The following is an 18,249-nucleotide window of genomic DNA, read 5'->3' as shown; positions in this document are numbered from 1 at the left end:
ATGCAGATCACACCGCCAACGAAGCTGTTGGGAACGGGAGCTCGCTCGGACTTCCTTCGACATGGGGCATTTGAACCAAGACCCGTTAGAAGGCTGGATCACAAGAGTTCTCGCTCTCCCGCGGGATTCTCCAGGAACAATGAGATTTCGCTGGCCCACCAGAGCGATTTGAGGTCGAAGTGAATGCACGAGAGCGGAGGGCGCAACGCCTGCTTGGAACCCGGCCCCCGTCGCTGAACTCCGCAGTTGCCACTTGCCACGTGTGAAGGTCAGCTCAGGATCTGCATCCTCTGCCTTGGTCTCAAACCGGCACAGGTTTTATTTCATTGTTTACTCACACTCTTTAAACTGTAGAGAGCCACAGACAGCTGCAGGCTGCCCCCTTCATCTCCTCCCCATTGTGTCAACATCTACATGCTCAAGATGTGCCTTTGTTTGGCGAGACCCATCCCAAGGTGTAGCAAGAGTGACACTCGGCTTTTGCTGGCGGTAATTATTCTTCATTTGCTGACCTGCTGGTTTCTAGGACTGTCATTAACAATCAGATGAATGCTAAATTACAGCTCGGGAGTTATTAGTGACAGCACCGCACTCTGGTCCCTAGTTTACTCTCCTCGCATGTCATTTCTACTCCAGCTGAGCGCAACTTCCATATGGCCTTGAGGATGCTTGAAAACCCTTGTCAATAGCCTGCGATCGCCCTGCCTTGGTCCCTCATCCAGGCTAGCTTTGTGCACGTAGCTGTGACACAGAGTAGGGCTTTGGCATGTGATGCTAAAACGGCCTCCGATCGGCGTTAGAGGGATGTTAGGACAGTTCAGCACCTGCAGAATCAGACAGCGCTTGCCACATTCCAAAGCAGTGTACACACGCACACTCTTAAAATATCAGTGCATTATCTGTTAATGCTCATAGAATCAGAGACTCCTAGAACTGGAAGAGACCCTCTCAGCAGGACCAAGCATCATCTCGATCATCCCTGCTAGATGTCTATCCGACCTGCTCTTACATATCTCCAGTGATGGAGATTCCACAACCTCCCTAGGCAATTTAAGTCCAGGATTTAACCACCCTGACAGGAAGTTTTTCCTAATGTCCAACATAAACCTCCCTTGCTGCAATCTAAGCCCATTGCTTCTTGTTCTATCCTCAGAGGCCAAGGAGAACAATGTTTCTCCCTCCTCCTTGTGACACCCTTTTAGATACTTGAAACCTGCTATCATGTCCCCTCTCGGTCTTCTCTTTTCCAAACTAAACAAGCCCAGCCCACTTCTTCACATCTGAAGAAGTGGGCTGTGCCCACGAAAGCTCATGATACCATCTACATGTTTTGTTAGTCTGTAAAGTGCTACCAGACAATGAGTCTGTACAGGATAAACTTAAAAAACAACAAACTCGGCTACCCCTCTGAAGCTTTTAAACAAGCCCAGGTCTTTTAGTCCTCCCTCATAGCTCATGTTTTCTAGACCTTTCATCAGTTTTGTTGCTCGTCTCCAATTTCTCCACATCATCCTTGAAATGTGGCGCCCAGAACTGGACACAATACTCCAGCTGAGGCTTAACCAATGCAGAGCCGATCGGAAGAATGACTTCTCGTGTCTTGCTCACACACTCCTGTTAACACATTCCAGAATCAGGTTTGGTTGTTTTTTTTTGCAACAGTGACTCATACTTAGCTTGAGGTCCACTATGACCCCAAGATCCCTTTCTGCAGGACTCCTGTCTATCACTGAACTGTACCTCTATTTGGCCTCCTTTGAGTTCTAGCAGCATGCTCTCTCCTGCAAAGTCAATGCACTCCAGTTAACATGTTCAATTCATTCTTAAAATCGCACTCGGTAACAGCCACCTAGCTACGGCATCCCAAAGTCTGGGCTCTCCCCACTGGCTTCTGATAGTTCTGCCCCAGGATTGGGAGCGCTGCGTCTTTCAGAATGAAACTGAAGAATGAAATGGTGGTCTAGGAAGGTTCTGGATTTCCCCGCCAGCAGAGCACCACTGCTTGTCTGAGCCACATTAGCCCCGGAAAAAGCCTGTCCTCACGACAGCGGCAAAGGGCAGGGAAAAGGGTCTGGAGAAACAAATGCAAGCGAGATGGGGTTGGGGAAACCAAATCATCTCAAAATCCTCCTCCTCCCCTTCCCCCCCGTCAATGTTGCCACAATATCAAAGAGGAAGTCAGACTCGGTGGATTCCGCATGGGAAAACCTCCCAGGCACCCGCCAATCCATCCCCGACCCCCCGACTCCACGGCTGCTGTAGCTCCCACTTCCCTCCTGGCTGATGGCCTTAATTTGGCTAGCGAAAGGGTTAAGTTTAATTTATACTGATTTCTATTTAATATCATTCTCTCCCCGTAGGAGTCGGCAGCTGTGAGTTGATTGTACTCTCTCATTATGCAGTCTGTATCGCTAATGGCCTGTGACAAAGGCATGGCATCTTCCAGGCCTTACCCCCGAGAGCCAATTAAACACACATACTCCCTTCCTGTTTGCCGCGCATTACAATGAAATTAAACTGAATTTCAGAATCATTTTCTCCTAAAGACATCTCTTTACAATAATTAATGCAGGCTATTCTTTTGCATTTGAAATATTCATCAGGAGCGTTGACTAAAAACGTTTCTCAGGCTGATTGCCCTGCACTCTGCAGGGCCCGCTGACGCCGTGTCAAGAAACCCTGCTGCTGCCATGACACCTGGAGCTCGCGGGGTCGCTGCACCAGCAGTCGTTTTCGGTGAGGAAAGCGTCTCTTCTGGAGCACAAAATAAGCCAAGCGGCCACAGAGAGGGCCCCAGAAATCTAGCCCAGTGTCAGGCAGGAAGTGAGAAAGGGAAAAGCCAGGACTTGTTGTGTTTTGAGCCCTGTGTGGACACAAAATGTATATCTGCATCCGATCCCCAAAATGGTCCCTGGATGCAAAACGGGTTTCAGGTTTGCAGTGGGGATGTAAGCGACTAGTCGACTATCCGAGAAGCCTCAGCGTATCGAGTAGTCAAGTCACTACTTGACTAGTCGCTCCCCCCCTCCCCCGGCTCCCTTGCTGCCTCTTTATCAGACGCAGCAAGGGGGAAGGGAGAGCAGGAGCTGGTGCTGGTGGGAGCCAGCTTAAAAGCCAGTTCCCCCCATCACTGTCTCTGCAGTGGGGCAGAAGTGCACCTCTGCCTTTTCAATGTAGTAAGAGCCCTGCAGGTTAAATGTAGTAAGTGCCCCTACTCGAGTCCCCACTTGCCCCGGGTTCCCCGCCCCGGGGGCAGCTCTTACTACGCTTAAAAGGCAGAGGCACAGCGAGGATAGCGAGCCCCCCTTTATCGACTCGTCGATGGAAATTCCATCGGCTCCTGATTCATTGAAATGTAACATTCCTGGTTTGCAGTGCTCTACTCTGCTAGGGTTTGGGTAGACAGAAATGTAAACCAATCCCCATAGGTGGTTTGCAAGGCACACGTGTAACGGTCACTGGGCTGGGTAAAGGAAGGACAAATCTTATGGTGCGTGGTTTACTATTCAAATGGCACATTGCCTCTGCCAGAGATTACGGGAACACACCTATACAGAGATCCCACTCGGCAGGCGAAACACGGAAACCACAATGGCACAGGGTGCCCTGTGGCACCGCTGCCCTCAGACTCACTTTGGGACCAGGCTCTTTTCCTACCGCACCTACAGTTCACTGGGTAGCTCCGCACCATGCATGGTGTGACCAAGAGTACCGAGCGTGGGCTGTGCACATCCCGAGCGTTCGACTCTAGGGATGCGAATGCTTCACTGGCTAACTGGTGTACTGGGGAAGGTTAACCCTTGGGGTCTGGGGCAGCTCCCGCCTGCCGCGGGCGTGGGGCTGCTCCAGCCCTGTCGGAAGTGCCCCCCGCCCACTCTCCCCTTTAATTGGTTAACCAGTCAAACAATATGTTTAACTGGTTAACCAATCAAACGGGATTTTACATCGCTAGTCAAATCAGTGTGAACAGAGCCACTGGCAGCGCACATTCGAGAACAATCACGCTTTTCTGCTCAGGAACTGCCAGCAACATCTCATTCTCTTGACGTTGTTACCGAAAATTATTCACCAGCAGTTCAAAGAAGGCCTGATTGGGAGACTGGGCATGAGCGGTTTGGACCAGACCCAGAGTCATATAGTTTTGTTCATCAGATTACTGTGATCAGAGCCTGTTTTGGAGCAGCGGTTTCCGCTTTCTCAAATGATGGGACGCTCCGAAACTGCATATCACCCTGGCAGGAGTGGGGTCTTTGCATGCGAACTATACTGGTATCATCGGAGCCAGTGTATCTGAGGAAGTTTGATCTGAGGAAGTGGGTCTGGCCCACGAAAGCTCATCATCTAATAAACCATCTTAAAAAATAAATAAATAAATAAATAAATCTTGTTAGTCTTTAAAGTGCTACATTGTCCTGCATTTTGCTTCAGCTACCCCAGACTAACACGGCTACATTTCTATCACCATCGGAGCCAGTGTATCTTCAGCTGGCAAAAGGAACAGGTGAGCCAGGTGTGAAATAGTTTTCCCATCCAATGAACCTTTTTGAGATTTCAAATACCTGCCCCAAATCAGGAAAAAATAAAGTCAAGATCTCACCAATTTTCATGAGCCAAAAAGCAAGGCCAGAGTTTGGTTTTATGCCAGGAAAATGGGAAGTGCCAGGAATGGGACTGTGTTCCATAACATGGAAAGGGAGGGGCACAGAGAGGAGGACTGTAATACGGGGAGTGGCCACTGGGGGCAGTGTACGCAGGGGAAGCCATACTGTAGAGTGGCCACATAGGGCAGCCACCAAAGGCTGGGGCTCCACCGTCCTGACTATCATCAGAGTGGGTAAGTAGCCCCCTTGCCCTAAACCCTTTCCCCCCAGCACCTTTCTGCAGTGCAGGGGGGGAGAGCTGGGGGTGAGACAGAAGGCCAGTGCTGGTTGAGGGGAGAAAGCCCTGCTGGATGGGACCTCCCACCTGAGCCCCTCCTCATCCTCCAACTCTCACTCTCGCAGTCCCCCATGTCTACATCCCCCTGCTTGCCGCCCCCACATCCCCAAGACCCCGCCCTGAGTCCTACACCCCCCACACCGCCAGCCCCCTGCCCTGATGGACCCCTGCAATGCCAGGCAAATCTGCTAGTTTCCAAAGAAACCTCTGTTTTGAGCTAGAAAGTTGGGATTTGTTTTGAAAACAAACCGAATCAAGAAAGTTTCCACAATTTCCAATTTTGTTGAGTCCACCAACGTATTGAAACAGACCCTGTGCCAAAAGATTTGACCATGGGCATTAAAATATTCCTGAACCGTGCCCGATAGTCCTTTTTACAGCATTTTCTGCATCTTCGTTGTTACTCATTCTACCATGCACTGTTAACATCCACCGTTTTCAATACTCCAGCCGGTCTGCCACGGCTGATGATGTAAAGCAAACAAATTCTAATTATGAAGGGCCTAGCCCCAACTCAAGTTGAGGCGAGTTTTGCACCATTTTCAATGGATTTCGGCTCTGTCCCGTGACCACAGCTAAGTAATGACAGGTTTTCAGGTGTGGGGCTTGTTTCAGTTCCGAGAGACCTCGGTCAAGGCACACATATTGGATCGGCTTCTCAGGTTTACAAGCAAACAGGCTACAACTCTCTGTGGCTAAGAGTGGGGGGTGCTGACTGGCACGGGAATAGCGAAACCAAAGAGCCTCTGTGTCCGTGGCTTTGAAGACACTCTCACGACCCAGCCAGCAAGAGGACCCAACTTCCCCTCCCTGCTGCCGTTCATTCACACCGCGGCGGGCCCAGCACCGTACCTGTTTTGAACCAGCCGTCGGGTGTGAAAGCAGCTTTTGTTTCTTCGGGTCTATTCCAGTATTCGCGAAATACCGTGGGCCCCTTAACGAAAAGCTCCCCTTCTTTGCCGTCTAAGCCGGGGGTCACCTAAAGCAAACGAAGAACAGATGCATTCTCCGGAGCAGTAACAAATATTCATACATCAGTAGCGAGAGCCACCTCGGAGTTCCACCCCACAGAGCCACGGTTGCTACAGCTTCCTACAGGATGAGGCTCAGAGAGGCAGGGAGCACGCCCTTTCACGTCCTCTCTGACTGGGAGCTGAGATGGTCTCGCTCCATGGGCAGCATCTCCTGCCTTCCATGAGGAGCAGAGAGGGGAGAGACAGGAAGATCTCTGCTTACGTCAACGCCTACTAGCTTAGAAGGGACCGGTGCTTGTGCATCGTTATGGATACTCATGAACTGCTGTACTGAATCCCTTGTCTAAGGAGTCTGGTACCCAAACCCTGAGAGAAGCCAGAGGGTGCTTCTTCCAAAGACAGGAAGACACCACCCTAATGCATCTGGCCAGCTGCAAAAAAACCTCGCAGCAGGGCAATTACTTTCCGGCGGTGATCAAATTCTCTGACCCAGGAAGGCTGAAGACAGTCACACTTTTGACCATTCCTAGATTAACAGAGTCAAGGGCCGGAAGGGACCCCCGAACCCACCTAGCGTTTTTACTCTTGCTAAATTATTTGCCTCGCTAACATGCTGCGGCAGCCAGCCAGCATCACAGGTTAATTGTAAACAGAATTAAAAAGCGTTGGATGTCCTGCGCCTCAGAAAGCTCAGGTCCCTGCTTTTCACCCAGCAGTACGCGTTCAAAGGCTTGACTAGACGACGGATGCCCCGTTCTGCTCTGACATGCCACGCGACATGGAAGCACAAATACAGGAAGGGGCTCACAGTGACATTGAAAGGTGGCAAAAGGGGATTCACTGGTTGCAGGCTTTGTAAATCAAAATGCTGACTCCAAAGGCAACCCTCTGTCCTGGGGGAGAAGTTTGTCTATAACTATTAAGGGTTCATTCTCCTTAACCGTCCCTCAAGGAGGAAAAGCTCCAACATGCTTTCAGAAATAGGGTGATTTCCCTGTTGAAGACCATCTGGGTCAGCTGAGTTGGCCCTCTGTTCTCCAGCAAAGAGCAAGCTCCCTTGGCTTGGCACGCATTTCTCCTGTGGTGCCTCTCACCTGGCACGAGGGGCTGGCTCGTGCACCATGCCATCGGTTGTGCCTTCAACTCCTTGTGACCTTTCTTTTATCTCCTGGTGCATCGGAAATGCCTGGCCTGGCCTTTCCTGCTGGTGGAACCAGGAGCAGCCCAGCAGCATGAACGGTTTCTCTGCGGCATCACTGGAGGAGCCCTTTGAACGGGAGCACGACGGGGTCTCCCCATCGACGTGCCCCCCAGCTGATCCGTGAGTCTGCAGAAGTCTGTTTATTGCGTGGGCGGGCGGGCAGCGGGCTCCGGAGCAAGCAGAAAAGGCTCTTGTGGCTTCAGTTGCATTTCCTGCGAGCCCAGGTGTGACGGGTAGGAGCAATGCTGGCCAGCCCCCGGTGACCGAAGGGTTAAACTCTGGTAGGTAGCAGGGGTGTTGGCAGAAAGCCAATGGGAAAGATGGGTGAAATATGAATTGTGTAGAGACAGCTGGCTGCTCTTCCTTTGGGTGAGTTCTATCTGAAGGGCTGGAGGGAGCACCACGCAATCATCAGGACTGCAATGCCTCCAAGGAATTCGGGGCATGGAAGTGGACTGGGCCTCGAGGTACGGACCAGCCGGGCTGTGAGTAGAGGGAGGACGGTACGTTTAGTCGCGATCAGGGTATTTTTCTTTGTTCTGGTGGTTTGGTTAAGTGTCTCTGTGTAAAATCCACATGCTCTCCCCCTCCCCCAATCACTCTAGTTAAGCTGTACCCAGAGATACGACGTTCTCTGTGTTTTAATTTGTTTTTCTCAGTTGCTTAGTAACACCTAGCAACCAGGTATGCTTTATTAAGGATCTCTTTTTGATTTTTGTTAATAAAATCATCTTTTTTAAGGCGATGTTTTGATTCTCGTGTCCTGGAAGGGACCAGGTCTGCGTGGGTGCCTGCTTAACCCGAGAGGTCAGCTAGCAAAAATGTAGTTGGTTTGCGGTGTTTTCTTTGGTTCTTTTTTCAAGCTCTCTTGTGGCAGAACAGCTTGGGGTACCCCTGGGGAAGGAATTCAAGGGTTCCTTCCTGGTTTTTCAGGGCTCTTTAAAATCAGTTGATGGTGGCAACTTAACCTCCAGAGCCAGTGCATCTGTGACTCTGGGGAGTTTTTTGTAAGCAGAGCCTCTAGAGCATGGATTCCCAAACTGGGGGGCATGCCCCCTGGGAAGGGAGCACGAAGAAATTCGGGGGGGGGGGGGAGGCGTGAGGCAGTCCAGCCTCCCACCCCCCATCAAGTTTTGCTGCCCGGCTCAGTTCCTTTCCCCCCCCTTTCTCAACAAGCTTTGCTCCTATTTTTGGGGGGGGGGCAATGAGGGTTTTTCAAACATCAAAAAGGGAGACGTGATGCTGAAAAGTTTGGGACCCACTGCTCTAGAGGCAGGTATTTAGGATCTCATGCGGGCTCCCCCCTACTGCACTCAGCGTGCCAGAGTGGGGAACAGCCTGGACACCAAGGCTGTGTCTACACTGGCATCCCTTTCCGGAAAAGGGATGCTAATAAGACACATCGCAATTGCAAATCTGCAATTGTAGGAATAAAAGATCCTCTGGAAAAGGGTTTCTTTTCCGGAGAATCACGTCTAGACTGGCGCTTTTCTCTGGCTTATCCCCAAGCCGGAAAAAAGCGGCAGCCATGTAAATGCAAATGCCGCGGGGGATATTTAAATCCCCCGCGGATTTGCAATTGCGATGTGTCTCATTAGCATGCCTTTTCCGGAAAGGGATGCCAATGTAGACACAGCCCAAGTGTCATGCGTTGCTCTTGAGCCCGCCTTTCCGACATCTCCGAGATCGCCACGGGCGTGCACTGCAGGGGACCACGCCCACCTTCCCGAGGCTGCGAGACAGTCCCTGTCCAGTACGGAGCCTTCGTGGGGCTGAAACAAAGATGACAAGGGAGGAGGGTTCCTGGCTGACACACCTATTCCGGCCGACACACCTATCCCGGCCGTACTAAATGGCTTGCTCCTGAAGACAGCCTGAGCCGGTCAGTAGCGAGCTGCTGCCCACCAGGCCTGTATGTCTAGCAGCAACAGCAGCCAGCTCAGCTGGGATAACTGTGGGTTGGCGGCCAGCTCAGCCTTTGACACGACAGCTGCAGAGGATACCAGACGCCAGCTGTGCCACTTGGCACTTCCAGCAACCTGGCACCTGGCAGGGGAAAAACGCCAACTCCTGCTCTCCAGGGAAAGGCAGCAGAGCCGTCTCTTTCGACCTGTCACCGGACGCTTGGAACCACGGCAACCCTGGGAGAGTGACGGTAACCCCAGAGCCAGACTCGAGTAGCATGCTGCAAAATACACAGTTTACTACTTCGGGTCAGAGCTGCTAGACCCAAACCTAAGCTTTTCTGGTAAACAGCCAAGGGCTCTTCAGTCCCTAGGTCCCTTACTCGACCCTTGTCTGGCTACGGAGACAAAAAGGCATCACCATCCGACAGCTGCTCGGTGAATGAGCCTCCTTTTGGCGTCCACAGCACGAGCACCTCTGTCACCACCGACACTGCTCCTTCTCTGATTCCTTGAGGTGGGGGCTGGAGACTGCACTGCCCCACTGCATGGGGGGGACGGACAGGTGTGGTATGAGGCACACGGTATTGGAGGAGGGGAGGTAATGGGGGGAAACCTGCACGCCGCTGTGTGGATCATAGAATCATAGAACCATAGAGCTGGAAGAGACCTCAGAAGGTCATCAAGTCCAGCCCCCTGCCCTAGGCAGGACCAATCCCAACTCAATCAACCCAGCCAGGGCTTTGTCAAGCTGAGACTTAAACACCTCTAGGGATGGAGACTCCACTACTTCCCTAGGGAACCCAGCCCAGTGCTTCACCCTCCTAGTGAAATAGTTTTTCCTAATATCCAACCTAGACCTCTCCCACCACAACTTGAGACCATTGCTCCTTGTTCTGCTCCTTGTTCTGCCATCTGTCACCACTGAGAACAGCCTCACTCCATCCTCTTTGGAACCTCCCTTCAGGAAGTTGAAGGCTGCTCTCAAATCCCCCCTCGCTCTTCACTTCTGCAGACTAAACAGACCCAACTCCCTCAGCCTCTCCTCATAAGTCATATGCTCCAGCCCCCTAATCATTTTGGTTGCCCTCCGCTGGACCCTCTCCAATGCGTCCACATCCTTTTTGTAGTGGGGGGGCCCAGAACTGGACACAATACTCCAGATGAGGCCTCACCAGAGCCGAATAAAGGGGAATAATGACATCTCTGGATCTGCTGGCAATGCTCTTAGCGCAACCTAATATGCCATTAGCCTTCTTGGCTACAAGGGCACATTGTTGACTCATATCCAGCTTCTCATCCACTGTAACCCCCAGGTCCTTTTCTGCAGAATTACTATTTAGCTGGTTGGTCCCCAGTCTGTAACAATGTTTGGGATTCTTCCGTCCCAAGTGCAGGACTCTACACTTGTCCTTGTTGAACCTCATCAGATTTCTTGTGGCCCAATCCTCTCATTGTCTAAGTCACTCTGGACCCTATCTCTGCCCTCACGCGTATCTACCTCTCCTCCTAACTTAGTGTCATCTGCAAACTTGCTGAGGGTGCAATCCATCCCCTCATCCAGTCATTAATAAAGATTTGAACAAAACCGGTCCTAGAACCGAACCTTGGGGCACTCCGCTAGAAACCGACCGCCATCCTGACATCGAGCCGTTGATCACTACCCGCTGGGCCCGGCCGTCTAGCCAGCTTTCTATCCATCTTACCGTCCATTTATCCAATCCGCATTCCCTTAACTTGCTGGCAAGAATATTGTGGGAGACCGTATCAAAAGCCTTGCTAAAGTCAAGGTATATCACATCCACTGACTTTCCCATGTCCACAGAGCCTCACCTGTATAAACTGGAAGACTTCGCTTTGCTGAGCCGTCAACGCGCCACCTTTCAGGTTTTTGAAAAGGGCCATGGGAGATCGAAAAGGGCTATGCTTTGGAGAGTGGTGGGAGTCCTTCCGGCTTACCTCGGACTCATGTGACCCTTCAGCGTCCGGCCAGCCTGTCTCAGGGAGCTCTCTACTGCAGCTATGAACGTAACACGAGGACCCCGTGGCTCTGAAGCATCGCAAGGCTCGTGTGAGCCCGAACGGAAAACCGGCGGATGGTCCTGCGGCACTTCAGAGACTCACAGTAAAGGTGCTGCAGGACCATTCGTTGTTGTTTAAGGTTTTTCAGTTACTGACTGACACGGCTCCCCCCCCCCGAGACTTTTGAGCCAGAACGGTAATTCACCCGCTCCTAAACTGTGTGTAGCTTGACGAATGTAGGCCTGCAGATGGAGAACCACAATAATTATTGGGGGCTCCCCTAGACTGTGCTCCCGACAAGTCTGCTCATAAATATCTCTTAGGTACCGTAGCTCTGGCAACACACCGGCTGCAAGATGCTGCAGTCAGTCCCCACCAGCGATACACCCCCACTGATAGTAGTTTGGTGGTTGCGGCGCCACAAGCTGTACACCGCAAACTGCCTTGGGGCATTGTGCCCCAAGAAATCAAACGAAGCGGGAACCACATAGCGTGCCAGGCTTGGCATCTCCACCGAACAGTCCGATGGAAACAAAGGTTCTCTACTGGAAAATACCAAACCTCGCTTGGCAACTCACTTCCCTGGGAAAGCCCAGCGGCGTTGCCAGGTGCTGTCTTGCCATGAGGTTCTTCCTCACCCTGTCCTCCTGACGGGACAGCTGTGGCATCAGAGGACAAAGCCAGTTGTTGAAAGTGATTCAGTGACCCAGCCCAGAGTAGAGCTCTTTTCACTTCCAGCCCAGGCTGTTACCACTGGAGAGCATACATACCAACAGCCAGGCTGGGTCAGACCATCTAGCCCCGGGGCCTGTCTGCCCACAGTGCCCCAGAGGGAGTGACAGGAACAGAGATTCATCAAGTGATCCCACTCGTCGCCCATTTCCAGCCTCTGACACCATCCCTGCCCATCCTGGCTAATAAGTATTGATGGACATCACCTCCACGAATTTATCTAGTTCATTTTTGAACCCTGGTAAAGTCCTGGCCTTCACAACATCCTCTGGCAAGGAGTTCCACAAGTTGACAGTGTGCTGTATGAAGAAATGCTTCCTTTGGTCTGTTTAAAACCCCCTACCTATTAATTTCATTTGGTGACCCCTAGCTCTTATTTACGGGAACAAGTAAATAACTTTTCCGGATTCCCTTTTTCCATACCTGTCATGATTTTATAGACCTCTGTCTTATCTCCCCCTCCTTAGTATGACATTTTCTAAGCTGAAAAGTCCAAGTCTTTTTAATCTCTCTTCATATTGCACGTCTAATCATTTTGTCACCCTTTTCTGAACCTTTTCCAATGCCAATATAGCTTTTTTGAGATGATGCGGCCACATCGGTATGCTGTATTCAGGCATAGTTTCTTACAACTGATGCCAAAGACGCATTACTTAGGCTTCCAAAAGAAACATTTCTCAACCCACGTGCTCCAATTAAACCAGTCTGAATTTCAACTGGAGCTAAGCACTTGTAGCTACATCTCAGTTAAAAAGGTGAAAGACAGATGTAGCAAGTTGAGGGTCGGTAACATGGAGTCAGCAGGCCGGAGTAGAGGCCTATAACATGAAAGCAGCAACAGGCCTAGAATCTAGTGAGCAAGACTTTGGTTCAGGAACACACAGGAGCCAATAAAGAGGCCCTACTGATAACTACGTAATTGTGTAAGTTAGGTGAAGCATGGAAGGACACAGGGAGGCACCACGTACAGACTGTGAGCCAAAAGGGAGTCATGGAACATCTTAATAAGGAATGCCCTGGTACAAGAACTCCCTAGGAGCCATGCACATACCAACCTAGGTTCAGGACCAGGTCGGAACTGATAGGATGACGAATAGAAGGTAAGCCCCCCTGCATAAGGTGAGGGGTGGTAACTAGGCAACAAAGGGTGGCAAAGAAGTGATGTAAGTTGTTTGTGTCTGTCTATAAAAGGACACCGCAAAGGGTGCTCTCCGGCCGACCTAGGGGGAGGGCGTACTAGGCGCCTGAACGGCAGGTCTCATTGCCTAAACTTACAGAATGCACAGTGGCTTAACTCTGACTGACCGCTGTTAATATCTGTTCTATGGCAACAGGCCCTCCCAATGTTGGTACCTTGTCAACGCGGGAGTGCCCAGTGGTGTCACATTGTAGGATCTCTGTTACCAACTGTTAGAGCTTCACATCCGACAATAAACCTGCTCGATTGATTTCAACCCTTGCCTGCATCCGTCATTTCTGGGGGCTTTCAGAGATCTCCTCTGTTGACCCACGTGCACGGGGTCTAACACTCTAGATAAAGGGAGTACCGATTGTTACACAGGCAGCTGAAAGTTTATCATCACCGACGGAGTAGAGGTCCTGTCAGGAGCGTGCCAGGACGACCCGGGCCAGACGACGCTGACACTGACAGTCCAGACCACCGAAGGTACTGAAGTTACCGAAGTACAAAACCGAGATACGACAACAGATTATATATTATCCCACATTACATGCTCTTAATTAACGGTCTGAGCCCTGGGAGTCAGGTCCCTGAGCTGAAAGGTTATTCCTTGGTTTCCAAAAATGGTGAATATCGGAGACTCTGCAAATGACTTTCAAACTCACTAGTGGCTGCGTTTCGTTCTCCTGCAGCCCCTTCCTGATTTGAGATCTTCTTTTCTGAGCTGTTGAAACAAAGATTGACGTAAATGCATCCAGCACGTTACCAAGAAAAAAGCTGTGCTGCGCTGCCGTGCAGGAACGTGCCCAGGTGTTTTTACCTGTCCTTATAAAAGGGCTTTGCAGAACACTTGCCACATCCCAGAAGGACGGGAGGGCATGTATCTTCACCCGCATGGCTGACCAATCCAGCGAGGTACTTACCTGCGCACTGCTCCTCCTTGCGAATCAAACCTTGAACGGGCTCCAAATTTCTTGTCGTATCAACTCAACTTTTGGCAGAAGCTCAACCCACATCTTATCTAGAGCAGAGCTCCTTGGCAGCAGGCTCCTCCCTGTTGTGTAATTTAATGATGTTATGGCTGGCTTGCAAACAGTAAAACAGAAAGGCCGTGACGTTATCTTAATAGGATTTTGCCTGCTGAACTCCGAACGTCACTGGTGCTGCTCCCCAGCGTCCAAAGAAGATGCAAACCACTCGAGTGCCAGCAGCCCATGCTGCTGGAAAAGGGCACACATTAAAAATCAGGGTTCAAGGCACTTATCAGTTACAACCACTCGCCTTCGGCACAGGGCCCAAAGCACAGGCACGCACCAAGCAGAATACACGGCTACGTTTTCAAATGCAGGGCCTTCGCCGCAGCATCATTCAGCCAGTGAGAGCGCGCCTCACTCAGTCAAATCTCAAAGGTACCCTTTGTTGCTACGCTGGATCTAAGTTACACGCAGCTGCTGAAAGCATCAGATTGCTAATTGCACAGATAGCCTATTCTCCAAGTGCGATATTTTAATGCACGTTTCAGCAGCTCTGTATGCTAGCAACTTGAACATTCAGGCAGCGTGCCCTGGAAGCCGGGCGTTTGATAGCTTTCCGCTCTAAAACGCATTCAGCAAATTGGACAGGACCTGCCCATGCCCCAGATAAGATTCTCCGCATGACCATAAAATGTACTAAATCACCGGACGGAGTAAATCGGGATGATTATAAAATTGGATACTTTCAATGTGCCCGTTTTACCGCTTTGTGAGCAGGATGCTGGTAACCGGGTGGGAGTGCCCATTTAGCAAGCAGTCCTTTGATTGGCTCAACCTCTCCGTTGGTTCTCCTGCGCTAGCTGAGCCGCGCTACCCTTGCTGCAGGGAGCCGCTGGAGAGGGTTCTCGAATGGACGTTAATGGGGTTAGACCTTTCACTAGTGGGAGGCCTGCGCGATGGAACAAGGGACCATTGTACTAACAGAAAGACAAACTTTTCCAACAAAGCGTAGACAGCATGTCAATGGAGTCGCGCAAATGTCCGCCAGCTGCTCCTCACCAACCAGTCGATCGGGATCTACGGGTAGATCTTGGAGCCTCTGACAGGTGATCCTGACTGGTTTGGTTGGGAGGCTGTCAAGCGCCTGCACATCACCCGCTCCTCCCTCCCTGCCCCGCTGCTCCTGCCCCGAGCTTCAGAGCTGCCCCCTGGGAGCCTCCTGATTGTTGTGTAGGGTGGGGGAGACAGAGGCAAGGGGGTGTTGATGTCCCGCTCCCCTGTACCCCATCTTCACAGAGTAAGGAGGGCGGGGCCTCAGCAAAGAGGTGGGGGAGGGGCAGGGCCTCGGAGAAGGGGCGGGGCAGGGGTACTTGGGTTTGAGGTAGACCCCGGACTGATTTAAATTCAAAAAGTAAACTTGTGGTTAAAAAGGTCGGAGACCCCTGCTGTAGAGGCACCTTTTCTGGAAGTAGCGCTGGATGCGTATGGCCCATAGGGTGCAGGCCTGTGTGACAGGCCTCGTAAAAATCTTCTCACAGGGAAAGGCTATCTCCAAAGGCCTAAGCCAGCAGGAAGCCCTTATGGCGTCCATAGGCCTGTGTGTGTGTGACCCCAGGGACAGGCGAACACTGGAGAGAACAGAAGAGGCGAGAGAAAAGTTCTCTCCTAACAGAGCCCAACAGGAACATCTTCTGCGGAGGAGCGATTTCTCAAACCACAGAAAAAACTCACTGCACCCAGCACGGCCATCTCTGCAATGCCCCTCACGGACTCAGCTGGGGCTTGGCTTTTCTTTCCCTGGAAACTGAGTACAGGAGAGCCTTTGCGGAATCACTATTCATGGTTCTGCAAATTCGTGAGGGTCTCCTTTCCTGGCCAGGGGGTGGGTGGGTGGGGGAGTGTCAGGGATGGGCATGGTTCTGCAAATTCACGAGGATCTGCTGTCCCAGCCTGGGGAGGGTGGCAGGAACCAGGAGCCACAGCTCCCAGTATTCGCAAATTTTGCTATTCGTGGTAGTGCTGTGGACGCATTCACCGTGAATGGCGAGGGCTTCCTGTATTTGGTAGAGAAAAGTAATTCTAGACAAGTTCCTCTATAATGACAATGCGACGAGTGTCATGCAACACACAGTGCTACCTAATAGTGACCTTGACGAGAAACCTGCATTACAGGAGAATCTGCATATGCTAATTAGGACCTGCAGAGATTCCAACGCGAGCTTTGTGCACAGAAGGCAACATCCTCTCAGCACTGAGCAACGGAGGAAGCTGAAAATACCCATGTTTGCTGGTGGGACGTATGTCATAAATGCACCAGCTGTGCCCTGATCATGGATACAACAACAGGAGAAAAAGCAGCAAGATAATTAAAATTGGGGGGAAAAAAAGGATTCTTTGCAACATATTCCCACTGCCACCATCAGTATTATACTGTGCTGGCTAGCCCCGCTTGGGGGTTTTCATCACATTTGTGAGTAAATTATTCTGAACCAAGTAATCATTAAGCAATCCTGCACTTTTTTTTTTAAAGTGTCTATTAAGCGAGACAAAAATTAGGACAAGTGCTCTAGGCAACAGAATCATTTTACTAGCACTCCCACAACAGATTTTTTAAAACCTTCGACCGGGAGGTGGGGGGGGACAATTGTAACAGAGCAAAATATGTCACCCGGCCCCTTTGTTCCTACTGTACACAGGATGGCTCCCTGTCACTTGGCCCCTTTGTTCCTACTGTACACGGGATGGCTGCCTGCCACTCGACCCCTTTGTTCCTACTGTACACGGGATGGCTGCCTGCCACTCGACCCCTTTGTTCGTACTGTACACGGGATGGCTGCCTGCCACTCGGCCCCTTTGTTCGTACTGTACACGGGAAGGCTGCCTGTCACTCGGCCCCTTTGTTCGTACTGTACACGGGAAGGCTGCCTGTCACTCGGCCCCTTTGTTCGTACTGTACACGGGATGGCTGCCTGTCTCTCGGACCCTTTGTTTGTACTGTACACGGGATGGCTGCCTGCCACTCGGCCCCTTTGTTCGTACTGTACACGGGATGGCTGCCTGTCACTCGGCCCCTTTGTTCGTACTGTACACGGGAAGGCTGCCTGCCACTCGGCCCCTTTGTTCGTACTGTACACGGGAAGGCTGCCTGTCACTCGGCCCCTTTGTTCGTACTGTACACGGGAAGGCTGCCTGTCACTCGGCCCCTTTGTTCGTACTGTACACGGGATGGCTGCCTGTCACTCGGCCCCTTTGTTCGTACTGTACACGGGATGGCTGCCTGTCTCTCGGCCCCTTTGTTCGTACTGTACACGGGATGGCTGCCTGTCTCTCGGACCCTTTGTTCGTACTGTACACGGGATGGCTGCCTGTCACTCGGCCCCTTTGTTCGTACTGTACACGGGAAGGCTGCCTGCCACTCGGCCCCTTTGTTCGTACTGTACACGGGAAGGCTGCCTGTCACTCGGCCCCTTTGTTCGTACTGTACACGGGAAGGCTGCCTGTCACTCGGCCCCTTTGTTCGTACTGTACACGGGATGGCTGCCTGTCACTCGGCCCCTTTGTTCGTACTGTACACGGGATGGCTGCCTGTCTCTCGGCCCCTTTGTTCGTACTGTACACGGGATGGCTGCCTGTCTCTCGGCCCCTTTGTTCGTACTGTACACGGGATGGCTGCCTGTCACTCGGCCCCTTTGTTCGTACTGTACACGGGATGGCTGCCTGTCTCTCGGACCCTTTGTTCGTACTGTACACGGGATGGCTGCCTGTCACTCGGCCCCTTTGTTCGTACTGTACACGGGATGGCTGCCTGTCTCTCGGACCCTTTGTTTGTACTGTACACGGGATGGCTGCCTGTTACCGGCCCCAGAGCTGTCTCTCTGCACTGTATCACACAGAAAACCAGCTCACCATATACCATGGCCAGCAAGAGCTGCACTTGGCCCACAAGACCGCCCAGAGGAGCAATAAGGCGTCTTTGGGACTGCGAGCTCCCCAGCCGACAGCTGCTTCTATGTCGGGGTTCACTTCTGCGCCCACAGCTCGGTTCCTCCCCCTGCCGAGCAACGTTTGCCCGCATGGCACGGGCTTTGCATTGGAAGCTTTCTTTCGGTGACTCTCTCCCTGGTACCCACCTCCGTTTGCCACAGCCCCCGCAACGCTCTGGAGCTGGCCAGGGGAGCGGGTGGAGTTCTGGGAAAGCATAGCGTGGCTCTTTTCAAAGAGCTGCCGCGTGCTCAGCGCCTCTCAGGACGGTCTCTAATCCCTCCCAAGAGCACGAACCCCCTTGAAGATTCCCACAGTCAAGCCGGATTGCAGCCCGGAGCAT

General features: G+C 51.8%; 1 protein-coding gene across 5 annotated transcripts in view; it reads right to left on the bottom strand.

The window, feature by feature from the left end:
- The window catches only part of ACSF3 (acyl-CoA synthetase family member 3), a 124,250-nt gene that overhangs the window by 42,065 nt on the left and 63,936 nt on the right, over positions 1 to 18,249 (bottom strand). For 4 of the 5 annotated variants that reach the window (XM_089781559.1, XM_075939852.2, XM_075939854.2 and 1 more), the window contains one exon: positions 5,791 to 5,917. The exons of the other annotated variant lie outside the window; for it this stretch is intronic. In XM_089781559.1, the coding sequence (XP_089637685.1) occupies positions 5,791 to 5,917 (127 nt within the window). The remainder of the gene's footprint in view (positions 1 to 5,790; positions 5,918 to 18,249) is intronic. 5 annotated transcript variants of the gene reach the window in all.

The sequence above is a fragment of the Pelodiscus sinensis genome, chromosome 12 (assembly GCF_052426305.1).
Source record: "Pelodiscus sinensis isolate ZL-2025 chromosome 12, ASM5242630v1, whole genome shotgun sequence".
NCBI classification, from domain to species: Eukaryota; Metazoa; Chordata; order Testudines; family Trionychidae; genus Pelodiscus; species Pelodiscus sinensis.
Note: the sequence above shows the minus strand (reverse complement) of the source record. Positions and strands in the feature narration are given on the sequence as shown.